Source organism: Brachionichthys hirsutus, chromosome 5, assembly GCF_040956055.1.
Source record: "Brachionichthys hirsutus isolate HB-005 chromosome 5, CSIRO-AGI_Bhir_v1, whole genome shotgun sequence".
Taxonomy (NCBI): domain Eukaryota; kingdom Metazoa; phylum Chordata; class Actinopteri; order Lophiiformes; family Brachionichthyidae; genus Brachionichthys; species Brachionichthys hirsutus.
The window spans coordinates 13,963,269-13,977,153 of record NC_090901.1 but is presented as its reverse complement, the minus strand read 5'-3'; the positions used below and the strand labels follow the sequence as shown (position 1 = coordinate 13,977,153).

The 13,885-nt window shown below is 43.7% G+C and overlaps 1 protein-coding gene across 1 annotated transcript; it reads left to right on the top strand.

The window, feature by feature from the left end:
• Nucleotides 1-275: 275 nt before the first annotated feature.
• On the top strand, nucleotides 276-13,396 carry LOC137893564 (paired box protein Pax-6-like). The gene is made up of 6 exons (XM_068738975.1): nucleotides 276-288; nucleotides 5,210-5,263; nucleotides 10,919-11,049; nucleotides 12,421-12,636; nucleotides 12,834-12,987; nucleotides 13,338-13,396. The coding sequence occupies exons 1-6, from the start codon at nucleotides 276-278 to the stop codon at nucleotides 13,394-13,396; spliced, it is 627 nt and encodes a 208-aa protein (XP_068595076.1).
• The last annotated feature ends 489 nt before the right edge of the window (nucleotides 13,397-13,885 follow it).

Genomic DNA, 13,885 nt, shown 5'->3' with positions numbered 1-13,885 from the left:
CTCTCGCTCTCTCTCACAGACACACACGCACACACACACGCACACAATCAGACTCAGCTCTCACCATTAGCTCAAACCCTCCATCCTTTCCCCTCCTCTGCTCCCACTCTCCCCATCGTCTCCTCCTCTCTCGGACCTCCCACTTTCCCTCCTCCTCAGAGGAGCAGCTCCGTCTCTCTGCACTTGTCTTCTCAGTCAAGGAGAAACTAATTGGAAGAAAGAATAGAAGAAAGGAGCTGTTGGGAAACTAAACTAACCAAAACTTTCTCTTCAGCATGCCACAAAAAGGTAACCGCGTCTTCTCTCTGCCTGTCTTTGTCTCCCCTCTCCCTTTCTCTTGCTCTCTCTCTCCCTCTCTCTCTCCATCAGCTTGAGTATGACGTTAAAACATAGTTTGTAGAGCAGACAAGGGCTAAATGAAAAGGGTGATGCTGAACCTGGCTTAGAAAGATGGAAAAGGTTTCTAAAGACATGATTGGACACAACAACAAAATAGCAAACAGGAGGACAAGCGGAAAGGACTGAAGACAGGCTTGAGAGTGAGTTGGGACAACATCAGTCCTTCCTCAGACATGAAGCTGCTGCTCAAACAGAAAGAGGACAGGAACTTTGGATTTCCTTTGGATTTAAGCAGGTATAGATTTCCATTGTATGAGAAGTGACGTCAGCCTTCCGGCTCCTTTATTGTAATTATTGATCAGTAATTAATATCTTATAACGCTTCCAAAATCATCCTGATAGATTGTAAAATCAGATGCTGTTCGTGTCTGAAGCGGCAGGGTTGACTGAGGGACACGCACCTGCTGGCTGCTGCGTGGACGCGTCTCCGTGTCCGGACGCGTGCGTTGTTACCGGGAGAGAACGGCGGTTCGAGTCTCCACGTGAAACCGAAGGAAGGGCAGCGTGACGGACGCGGAGCTGCGGAGTGAATACACGTGTCTCATCCAGGAGTTAGTGACGTCACACATCACTGAAAACAGTCTGCGCGCCTTTTTATTTACCCCATCTGCCCCGAGACGGGTCCCGCGTCCTTCACGTTAAAGTTCAGCCCGGACTAAACAATGAATAACTTCAATCATCTTTAGTTCATTAGTCATTTAGGGATGTCCCTTTTTTATTTTTATTAGTGATAGATTAAAATATGTTTGTGAGGTAATTTGCAAAATTAGGATCTGATTAAAGTGAGACGTTTCAGGAAGGCCTTCTGTCTGCCTCTGCGCGTCCTCGTGGAGGCCGTGGATTTACGTCCAAACCTGCGTGACAAAAAGAGGACGCGTCTCAGAGTGTGTTGTTTTAACGCACGGCCGGTGTGTACGGGACGATGACGCCCGCTTTAATGGATGAGCTCATTAAATCGGATGATAATTAACATCTTAATTAGGTCGAAGCCAATTAACTGCATGATTAATCAGCTCACAATAAATTCAGCACAACATGCGATTTTTTACCGTTTCAGTGTGTGTGTGTGTGTGTGTGTATGTGTGTGTGTGAGCGTGCGTGCGCGTCTCCCGATGATCCACCTGAAGGGTTGGTGCTGGACCGCCGTCGGAACCAGCGGGTTGTGTTTCCTGAAGTTACCTTTTTGTTTTTCTGTGTGTGTCCTGCCTGCTGTTTAAATGCACTTCCTGTAAACTCATCATTTAGGACAAAGACAAAATCATAATGCTCACAGAATAAATTCACTGCTTCCCACCGTCCTCCTAAAGTCAGGAGGTTACGAGTTCGACTCCCGTTTAGATGAATTAAGCCTCAACTCAGGCCAATTTCTAGAGCAGCTAATATTACTGTTAATGTTATTATTATTGTTGTTGTTGTTATTATTAACTATATAGGTTGCTTATTGTTTAATGTAATTATTTTTGTTACGAAAAGCACCCTTATTTTTTTAAGTCGTATTATTAATTGTAGTAGTAATAATAATAATAATAATAATAATAATAATAATAATAATAATAATAATAATATAAATAATATACATAATATTATAATAGTAACCTTTTAATTAACTGTCAATTCTTATTTTTTGTTAATTAATAAATAACAGTAACTATTATATTTTCTATATTACTTATTAAAATAATAATAATAATTATTATTATTTTAAGATTATCTCTGTTATTTTATTGTTATCTTATTATGTTGTTGTTGTTGTCGGAGGAGGAGAGCTATGCTTTGTAAACAACCTCAATCAGATGCCGTGTCCTCCGCCGTGTCCTCCGCCGTGTCCTCCGCCGTGTCCTCCATCGTGTCCTCCATCGTGTCCTCCGCCGTGTCCTCCATCGTGTCCTCCGCCGTGTCCTCCGCCGTGTCCTCCATCGTGTCCTCCGCCGTGTCCTCCGCCGTGTCCTCCATCGTGTCCTCCGCCGTGTCCTCCGCCGTGTCCTCCGCCGTGTCCTCCGCCGTGTCCGGCTGCAGCGCTCGTCTTCTCAGCCCGCCGAAGGAGTGAATGAAAGTGTCCTATTGTCGTCGGTGTGTTCCACAGAGTCCTTTATGTCTCTTGTCCTTTATGTCAAACTGGACTCCCCGCCGCGGTTTTGTGTCGCGATGTTTTTAACGAGCCGCTGCTAACGAGGCAGGCAGTCGACCCACAAAGCCTGCGGGTGATGCGGGTGATGCGGGTGATGCGGGCCGAGCCGCGGGCCGCTCCTCCGACTCTTTGTCTCCTTTCACAGGCAGAAAGGCGCCGAGCTGCACCCGGACGCGCTGCCCGGGTTCGGCCCGCTTTCAACCCTTAATTGGTCCAATTTCTTTCTGCCAACCTAAACGGGCTTGAATTTAATATTAGGATCAGGTATAAGTAATGACATTGTTTAAACTGCTTTGCTGCATCAAAACATATAGTGGTTGGATGGATGGATGGATGGATGGATGGACGGATGGATGGATGGACGGATGGATGGATGGATGGACGGATGGACGGATAGTTTACCCTTTAATACCAACGAAGAGGAGAGGATGAATATAACAACTGTGGTGATCGGAAATATTAGCTACTATTACTGTGTTTAACTTCAATTCAAGCCAAATATTACTATACTACTAATAATAAATACTGATTGATAGTGTTTCAAAGAGAAACATTTAAAAATGCCAAAAGGATCATTAAAATAGTAACACACACACACACACACACACAATAAACAGATCAGTATAAGAGCTCAGATAAAATCAGGTTGAACTTTCTGATAGATTCTGGATGCTCAAGCCGGTGGAATTTGAATGATTTCTTGCGGTCAGTGAAGTCCCTTCTATTTGCTGAAGACGAGGAGGCCAAAGGCTGCAGGATAACAAGCAACGCTTCAAGCTTTCTTCCTCTGGCCAGATTCTCCAGCGCTCCTTTTCTTGGTGGAAATTATTCTCAGCGATACGTTAGAATGTTAGAATCCTGCAATGGTGGCCCTTAAATAAATGATTTACAAAACACATCACATAGTGATGAATTTAAATGGCCATTGCTGTTAATTTCATATTAATATCAACACTGCACTAAATCATTTCTGCAGTTTGGTGGTTTCATAATTATTCCTAAATTGCAGCATCTTGGATTGAACCTTTTAAAGGCCTGTGGAGCTGATAGATCTCATATTGTCCCGCAGGGCATTCAGCGTCCTCCCTCCAGTCAACAGGTCAACGTTCCACAAGTTAATGATGGAAGATTTTAAATCTCAGACTTAAAAACGAGAGAGCTTTTCATCAGTGATGAGCCGCTCTGCCTCCAGATGCTGGACCATCTCCGGAACTTGTGCTGTAAAAAACATTTAATCTCTGAACTGTTAAATCCTTCGGCCCACAGCGAGAAAGAAAGAAGAAAATTATAAAAAGATGGAACGAGTATTTCAAATAGCTGTAAAAAAAAATAAAAACAGGAGAAAAAATGTAAAGAATGTTGCATAAAAAAGTAGAAGAATGTTGTACATTTATTGAATGCACTTTTGTCTCGCAGTAAGACATAAATCTTTATTCTAAACAGATAGAATAAATACACCGCTTTGACCTGCAGCACACGCTCTTATTGTGAAAGGACACATGGCAGCAGTATTCTTCTTCATGGTTTTTCCTAATTACTTTATTGGTGTGGTGCCTTTGATCGCTTTGGACTACCTCATGTTGAATCTGCGTCTCCTCCAGCTTGAGTTGTGCCATGTTGGGCATGAAGTCAATTCCAAAACCTGCATCTGATCCAAAATAAGATGTTGCATGTATAATTATTTCCTCTTTGTTTTATGAACGTACCACAGATAACTATTTCCTTCCTAATTGTTCCTGTTACAGATGTTATAGATCAGTGGTCCCCAACCTTTTTCCTGCCACAGACCGGTTTCATGCAGGGTAATTAAATAGGACTATAAATAAGAGGACTATGATCTTACCAATAAACTTTATATAATGCACTTGTAATAACTATTAAACAAGTATTACACCAATATCTACTCACCATTAGTTGTGGTCTCAATAATCGCTTCTGTCCTTCATGTTCACGTTTTTTTGTTAAATAAATTCCACATTCTTGTCTTCTAATACAGAGTTCTTGGTCTCTATGTGCCGAAGCAGTTTTGAACCCTTCATTGCCTCGTTAATGAAGCTAATCAGCTGTTGTAGATAAACCCCGTGTTTTAAGTCTGACTCCATGTTTTGTCTGTTAAAAGTTTTCTTTTCTTCTTCCTCCTCAGTTGGACTCTTCCCATTAGTGAAGAAGCTCAGCGAAGATGTTTTTTTGTTTGTTTTTATTAATTTTCGCTAGTTTACGGCGTTTTTTTTAAGTAAAGTATCACGTGACCAAGAAAATTCACAGGCGAATGTTACGTTGGAGAAAATCCGGCCATAAAACACCTTTTAGATGCTAATAATCGATACAACGGAAATTGTACAAATGAGTTCTTCTTTCTGTGCGGCCCAGTAACAAATGCCTCACGGACCGGTACCAGGCCGCAGCCCGGTGGTTGGGGGCCACTGTTATAGATGACACTCTGTTAAACATCTGTGTCCACTGAGCTGGACATAAAGCGGCCCTGTTTGTCCTCCAGAGCTGGGCCCAGTGCTCATAAGTTTATGGACGTTAGCGTGCATTAGCATGTGAACCATTTTATTCTTCTGTCTAACCAAAAGGTTCTTTCTTTTTGTCTGCTGTAGAAAACTGATGAAAAGAAGGTGTGTGTGTGTGTGTGTGTGTGCATGCGCTCTACTAAACATGATTGTGCCTGTTTGACAGACTTCAGAAGCCAGACGAGCTGGGAGACTGGTGTGGCCTCCATGATGCAAAGCAGTGAGTCACTTCATTTTATTTTACACAAATATTCTGCAGCAGCAAATGCGTTTCTTTGAGAAGCTCAATGCTAATTCCCAGTTGGGTTGTTTCATGGCACAATGAGGAAATTAATCAACATATATGCGTGAAAACATACTTCCTGTGTTGTCTGGAACCAAAAACACGATCATCATTTTTTTAATCTTAGTGAGTATTTTGTGTTTTATATAAATATAAATGACAAAGCACCGTTTGACTAATGGACAGAGGATAGTGAGTGAAACTCTGGTCTGGAGGACATATTATATAAATGAATGACCTCACCATGATCAATAGACCCAACTGGAATGTGACATCACTGATCGTCAGGTCTCGGCGGTAACTCGAATTTCCCTGTAAAATGTTTCTAACATCACAGGAGATCAATGATTTGTTAAATCTAATGCGTTCGACTAAATATCTTACAACGATGCAAGAACAGCGCGACAAGGGAGACATGCTGAAGGACATACATGCCTCCAGACTGTCCAAATCAATGAGGCAAGTCTTGCATTGCTCAGATGTTGTTCCTGTGAACTACAGAGCCCCTGATCCGCTTTGGGGGTTGCAGCCCCCGATCACCACTGGGACGGGACCACTAAGGCGCATCTGCTCCAGCTGTTCAAGCCCACAGTCCCACAGCGTCTTGCCTCTGTTGTTTTCAGCCATTTCCAGCGGTACTTCCCAGCAGGACTTGGGAAGTCTTACACAGGAACAGTCTAGGGAACAAACAGTAATCTAAGACAGGATTCCAGGCCTCTTGTTCCTCTATTTGATGCCTAGCCACATGGTCAGAACCATCAAGTACACGACCTGACCATGAGGAGAAGATACCGAAAGACCAGCACACACCTGAGGACTGAGGAGTAACCTCAGCAACAGCATCACCAGAGCAGAGACGCCAGAACTGATGGTCAACGCCCTGCAGAAGGACCCGCAGCCATTTTTATGAAGTCAACCTTGTGATATCATTGAGGGCTGGTGACAGGAATATGTCTCCCGTTGATCAAAGCAAGCACAGCCTCCTGAAATTCACCTTCTTTAAGCAATTTAATATAAATAAGCATTGAATTCTTGGACAATCAATCAAAGGGAGGCCTTTGCAAAGTTGGCCAACGTGCACGGACCCCTGCTGACAGAGAATGTCATCCAACTGCTGCACACTTCATGATGTCATGAAGAAGCAGCGGGCGCTGAAGGTGAAGCTGTCCCAGTCGGGATTGGAGCACTAGGGGCCTCGACCTCAGACTGGAAGAGTGGCTGCAGCATATTCCAGGTACAACATGACGGGTCACTGTCCAAAAGAGTGCAGGCACAGGAACAAAAACATCATCCTTCCATATGCACTACATGTATTCACTTAGAATACAACTTCACAGGTGTGTTTGATTGAATCACGGTTTCAGAGTGCCCTCCTTCTGCTCCTCCTGCTCCTCCTGCTCCTCCTTCTCACTGAGAGACATAATTATTCTTCAGTGAAGACCAATGATGCTGGCTAAATAGCGCTGGTGCAGGTGAAACACACCTGGTTATTAAAAAGAAGAGAAATGAAGTGTGACAGCAGGGCATTGAACCAAACTGCGGTCCGTTTGCGTTCGGTGCCGTGCCTTGCAGCTACGCCCGACACCAGCAGCTGCAGGAATGCTTTTGGGTCAAACTGACAATGACTTCCATCTGATTTCTGCTTTCTTCCTGCGGGTCCAGAGGTCCACGCCCTCTGCAGTGAAGGTGTGTTTCTCTTTTGTGTCTTTGTGTCTTCTTTGTCCTCATCCCCCTGCAACCGTCTCACCTTTAATGGAGGACTTTGTCTTTGCTGTTCGGCAGCAGCTTTGAGTGCTGTGATTCTAAATGTGGATATGTGTGAGTCAGCATGCCATTGCATGATCAGGAATTACAGAAGTACAACATGTAGATTATAACAAGTTTAAATAGTTATGCAAGTAATTAATAATAATGATACTAATGAACACACAAACATTCATACTGTATCAGGACTTCAGCTTCCATGGATATTTGCCTAACATTCATTCATTCACTTCTGTGAACCTTAAAACACAAAATACATGTCCTATTTGAATGCTTTAAAAGTACAGTACGTAACAGGGAGTTGTAGTTCTTATATATATTTGAAGAGAACTGAGTAAAACAGGATGACGCATAATGGAGTGAAAGAAAACTGTCACGAAGAGAAGTGAGAAATATCAAGAAGACTTTTATTTTGGAAAGCTTTAATGACTACTACATTAATTGTAAGTCGTCGGGTTATATACAGAATTTAAGCAAGCTCAAGAGTCTCAGGGAGCTTTCTGATTGGTGGGCTGCTTTTCTCAGGTTGGTTTGCTGTCTGCTATTGGCTGAGTCCTTGTAAATAAACAGTCTGATTTACACCTGATTACATATTGATAGATAGATAGATAGATAGATAGATAGATAGATAGATAGATAGATAGATAGATAGATAGATAGATAGATAGATAGATAGATAGATAGATAGATAGATCTTCGGCAGCTTTTACATTGAACACATAAGGAAAAAGGAAACATAAAAGTGACAGGTATTAAATATAATTCAACACAAAATGCAATTTATTTTGATTTAAACAGTTGCCTCACAGCAAGAAGGTTGTGGGTTTGATTCCTTTCTGTGTGGAGTTTCTATATTCGATGGATGGATGGATGGATGAATGAATGGATGATGGATGGATGATGGATGGATGGAGATATTCCTTCACAGTGACAGAACTCACGTGACTTTATTGTTAGACTTTACTTACATATATTTACGAAGGCAAACGAAACGCTGAAGTTAAATAGCTGCTTTCCCAGCGGACAGAGAGGAGCGGTGAACCCGGGAGATGTTCACACCTGTTCACACTGATTTAGATTCAGAGAGACAACGATAAAGATAAAGTAATCATGAACTCAACACCTTCCATTAATTCATCTATTTTTGTGTGATTCGCCCAGGACTCTGATGTTGGGTGAAAAACACGTCTTCATTTTCAGTTACAAGGATTTGTGTTTATTCATTGAACTGAAAACTGACAAAGCGATTTTTTAAATGAGTCGAGAGGAAGTTTGAAGGTCTTATAAATACCTGTGACCCCTGACCCCTCAGATGACACTGCGTTAAGCAACATGATTATCTGAAGCTCTTTACTTGTACCGGCGTCCACGCTGCTGTGGTCTCATGATTATTGCTTTATTATTGATTATTAGAACTGAGAATATCCTAAAATAACTTCTATGCTCATGTCAACAACCGTTTTTGAAAATATGGAGGTGTATAAAGTCAGGTGATGGGATGAAGTGGTCTTAAGATGATCTCTTCTGCCTGTCCAATTCAGTCAGGCTCATAGTGAAGGAGCTGATTTAAAGGAAATGGTGCTGTGTGTACGTGTACGTGCGTGTGTGTCACAGAGGGACCACAGCCAAATTGACTCCATATGTCTGTCCATTAATTGTGTGTTAGCAGAGGGACGCTCCGCCGGGTCCCCCGGGGACGCCGGGGACCTGGTCCTGTGATTAACACAATCCGCCCTGAAACAGAGAGGACGATGCGAGGCAGGGCGAGCGTGAACTGATCCAGAGTCAGCAGCATCTTGTACCGGACTGTGACTCTTCTGTAATTGAATTAAGCAGAGGAGAAGCTGGAAGATACAGCAGAGTGAGGTGTGTCGCAGATCCAGGTCATCCATCTGCTGCAACACAGAGGGGGCGGAGTCAGAGGCAACTTGACTCCGCCTTAAAAGGCCTGCAAATGAGTTTATTCCAAACCCAAAAAATGAGTTTGTTTTGCTGAGGAAGGAATTCATCTCATGATGAAAAGAGAAGCCATGACAAGATGAGAAATGTAACAATACATTAAAATGCATTGTTAATAAACAGCAAACGCTATTTATTCAAGCTGATCAGATCAGTCCGCTCTGCTGTGCAGACTCACGGAGATGAAAAGGGTAAAAGCAAAGTCAAATAGAGATGAATAGTTCAACCAGTCACACGTTGGCATGGGAACACAATTATATAACATAAAAGTCCTCAATATACTGAAGTTGAGGTCCCGCCTCCCCTAGACAGATAGCCAATCATTTCGAACCAGTAGCAGTAAATCTGGACCATGCATGTAGATCATGCATGTGAGAAATGTGGCTTTATATTTACATTAGATGTTTTCTAAAGCCCTGGGTTGGGGGGAGGGGGCGGGGCATCCTCCCACCAGCCCCTCTTTGTTTTACCTGTGATTTAGAAATTATTCTTTACAGGGAATAGAATATAAAAATGTGTGAATGGAGTAACTGGTGCAGCCACGTGTGTGTGCGCTGCTTGAATGATTTATTAATGTCCTGCTGAGAGGTTTATAAAGCTACAATATGCTGTCCCCACTGTGCCATTACCAGACAATAGACAATTGATTGAGTGTAAATCCCTACTTAACCTGCACAGACTGTCCTCGGCTGAAACATGTCAGAGCTGCAACGTGTTGATCGTCAGCCACACAATAAAGCTCCAGACAGACAGTCTGCCCTCAAACAATCTGACCATCCTGCAACTTGATCAACACACGACTCAAGAAAAATCAATTGATCGTCTGTAATATTTGCAGGCCTGTAACATGAACAAACAATCATTCCCTTTAAATGGGACTGGGTGGAGCCACAGGCCTGCCCACGCATCAAGGTGCATGACCAGAGGCTTTGTTGTTGACTTGCATTGATAGCGACCCGCTGAGACATGGCATGGACGGTCCTCATCACAAGTCTGTGGTAGTTTGCATTACGTCTCGCACCTGAGAGCGATGGCATCGCTCCACTTGAGTTCAAAAGGCAACTGGTGGAACTGGAGCAAGAGAGTTCCGGAGACAAAGCGGCTTACAAGGAAGCTAGACGTCGTCGCCATTGAAAATTATGCCTTTCCCAATTTTGATTTGAGAAGCATTCTTAAATCTCAGAACTGAAGAAGCCTCTTGGATGAGAGGTAAAACGTCTCCAGTCAAACATGAACGAGTCCCGTTGTTTCTTCTGTTTCTCTTAAATCGTTGTTCTCTCTCCCTGTGCGGCCTTTCAGAGTGGAGAACCCATCCCACCATTTATTTCAGAAAGACTCCGCATCTCTGCCAATCCTTTCATTAACCTGTTGCCAGGCAACCTCTTTCTTGTTAAGGTGTTCCACCAGGTGTTTTCTTTCAGCATGCTGCAACTTTCCCACTCATTCGTTACCCTCTGCCCAACTTGAAATATGTTGCTGGCAAATATTTCAAGTTGGGCAGATCAGCCCATCCTGACTTTTTTTTTTGGAAAGATGTTGTAGATTTTTCTCTCCCCACAACTTTAAAAGAGACTGCAAAAGTGAATTAATACTATTTTTAATCATAATATCTGTTCAACTAAGCTCAATTTTAACATCTGCAACAATCTGATCCAAAACATATCCTGTGGGCGTCATCCTCAAAACATTTTGCTGCTGTATGTGTGAGACAAATGCTTGTTGCTGTTCTGAATACCAGAGGATCAGTCCTGTATGCAGGCGGGTCAGACTCGGCTGCAGTTCTGTGTCTGATCAGGCTGTTTAGTTCATTGTGATCCGACTTCTCTTTTCATTAGCGCTTAGCTGAAAGCTTTCAACATGTGTGTGTAGGTCACAGCGGCGTAAACCAGCTGGGAGGTGTGTTTGTCAATGGGAGACCCTTACCCGATTCTACCAGGCAGAAGATCGTGGAGCTGGCTCACAGTGGAGCGCGACCCTGTGACATATCCAGAATACTACAGGTAGAGTCATCGAGCTAGCAGCTGGCACGCCGCGCCTCCATTTGGTTCACAGGTCACACAGACAGACGGAATCCCTGGACAGGACTGCAGTTCTGGACTAGTTTACTCCTAAAATGTCCCTATGGCTGTTAGAGAAGAAGCTGTTATGGCGACAGCGAGTCTTGTGCTGTGGATTTCAGAGTGGGTGGAAAGACAAAATCTCTGGATGCTGGGGGACACTTTTCATTTTGTCACTTCTTACACAAAGTGGTCATTCTGGATACTGCAGTTTTCACTCCCTCCCGCCCACATTGTGTAAGTCGTACACTCGTGTCCACTCGTGTAGGGACACATAAAGGAGGCGTGGTCAGTGTTTGGTGACTCACTGCCATCTTGAGGCAGCAGAATGTGACTGCAGCGCTGCCCATAACCTCCTGGTCAAAAGGCAACAGCAAAGACAGCAAGTGTCCTCCATAGGCGTAGACCAGAACATGCAACACTATCTGCTACCAACTAGTGATTCACTGATTATCTTTGGCCTCGTCTCAATTAGCTTCACTGATTAGTGACTCACGTCTAGCTTTGTATCAGGATTTAACAGAAGACGGCCGCTTGACTCCGAACTGCTTCCCTGTAGGACCCTGGGCTGCATAAGGGGCCTCCTTCATGTGTAGAGGAACATAGAACATTAGATTCCTTTGGGTAGTCTGACATTTAAGTCTGCTTTTGATCACAGTGAGTGATATTACAATCTACGGACTAGGGATTGCTGCATCTCGAGACTTATTACACAAAGGAATGTGGCGCAGCCTTCCTCCTCCTCCTCACCTGCATCTGCTTACTTGTAGGCAAATTAAGTTGTTGATGGGACAAACGACTAAGAGACCAGCCCTCATGGTTACTCTACAATAAGATGTGCATGCTTTGTTGTTTGTTCACTGCTGTAAGGGAGTTGGGCGAACCTTGAAGGCACTTGCACCGATGGACCACAAACCATTAGAGATTAGAGCCCAGATAAAGGCCAAACCGCACTAGTCACATCAAGCGCTCAGAGGAGACTGGGCGAATCGGGCCTTAATGGTCAAACAGCTGCTAAGAAGTCATTACTCAGTAAAAGCAACAAGCAGAAGATATATTTATTTGGACCAAGAAACACAAGGGATGGACAGCAGTCCAGTGGAAATCTGTGCTTTAGTCTGATGAGTCCATGTATTTGTGCGACACAGAAAGGGTGAACGGATGGCCTCTACAAGCATGGTTCCCACCGTGTAACATGGAGGAGGTGTGGTGTTGTGGGGGGGGCACACAGACACACATTATCATAATGTTTTCATTTTTTAGTTTTACTGCATTCTTAAATGATGAGTGTGATTCATGCCATTTTGTGTCCAGGTGTCTAATGGCTGTGTGAGCAAGATCTTGGGCAGGTACTACGAGACCGGTTCGATCCGTCCCCGGGCAATCGGTGGGAGTAAACCTCGGGTGGCTACTCCAGAAGTGGTGGGAAAGATTGGCCAGTACAAAAGAGAGTGTCCTTCCATTTTCGCCTGGGAAATACGAGACCGACTGCTGGCAGAGGGCCTCTGCACTAACGACAACATCCCCAGTGTAAGACCCTTCTGTTGATTTGTGTAACAATAGTTTGTGTTAGCGACTTAACTTTATTCGAGCTGACATCTTCACGTTAAAGGTGTGAACACTGACATATACTTTGACCTAAGGGTGAAATGGGACCCCGGCTAGTGCAGGCCTCTGCATGACTTAGGTTTTGTAGACTCAAGTCTTGCATGTGCACCAATCACCAGGTTTCATCGATTAATCGAGTCCTGAGGAACTTGGCCAGTGACAAACAGCAAATGGGAGCAGAGGGAATGTTTGACAAACTCAAGATGCTCAGTGGACAATCCGGCTGGGGAGGACGCTCAGGGTGGTGCCCTGGGACGGCACTGACTACCGCTGGTAAGACATCAACCGTAATGTACTACTCCTCTGTACATGTGTCAGTGTGTGTTTTAGTGTGTGTGTTTCAGTGTGTGTGCTTTAGTGTGTCTTTGCGGGCCCCGTTTGCTGCATGGAGCGGACTCCTGTGCTGCTGCGCCTCCTCCTGCACCCTGGGAGTGCCGCGGCGGTCATGCTGTGCTACCAGAGCTGCTGCCTCCTCATCAGTCTGCAGCGTGCTTGTGTGCATGGGGAGGGAGAAAGGGCGTCTGCTCTCATTTGTGTCTCTTTCTGCCTCACTGATTGTGACATTGAGCAATGGTTTCATTCTGTTTTGCAGCCTCTGTCTGCTGGGGATAATGAATAATTAGGCTATGAGTTCCAGGGGGAGCTGGAGTCAGGCTCCCGTCTGCTCAGAGCTCACATGTAGGAGAGCTGCACTCGAGTGTTGTGCGAGTCATCAACGAATCGTTCAATACTCGTGATTCACTTTACTGACTCATGAGTCACGATTCTTCATACGAATCACTGAGTCGAAACTCACATACGAGTCACTGAGTCGAAACTCGCATACGAATCACAAAGAATCGTTTGTCTCGCATAGATCACTAAAGTAAAATATATATTCAGTCAGTTAGTCCACTGTTTATTCTGAAGATGAACTTTAGTGTCCGACTAAACCCTTTTGCTGCTGCAGTTCCTGTAATGAAAAGGTGAAGCTTAACAGAAACTATTTAATACTGCCTTTTTATTATATAATTTAAATTAGAAAATATATTTTTGGAATATTGACGTAAACAGAATTAATAAAAATAAATATACAACTTTTTTATTTATTACTTTTGCACAAGTATATTGTGTATATTTATTTTTCTTCTAATGCTGCACTGTTTGAACACACATTTTTCTCTGTTGTATT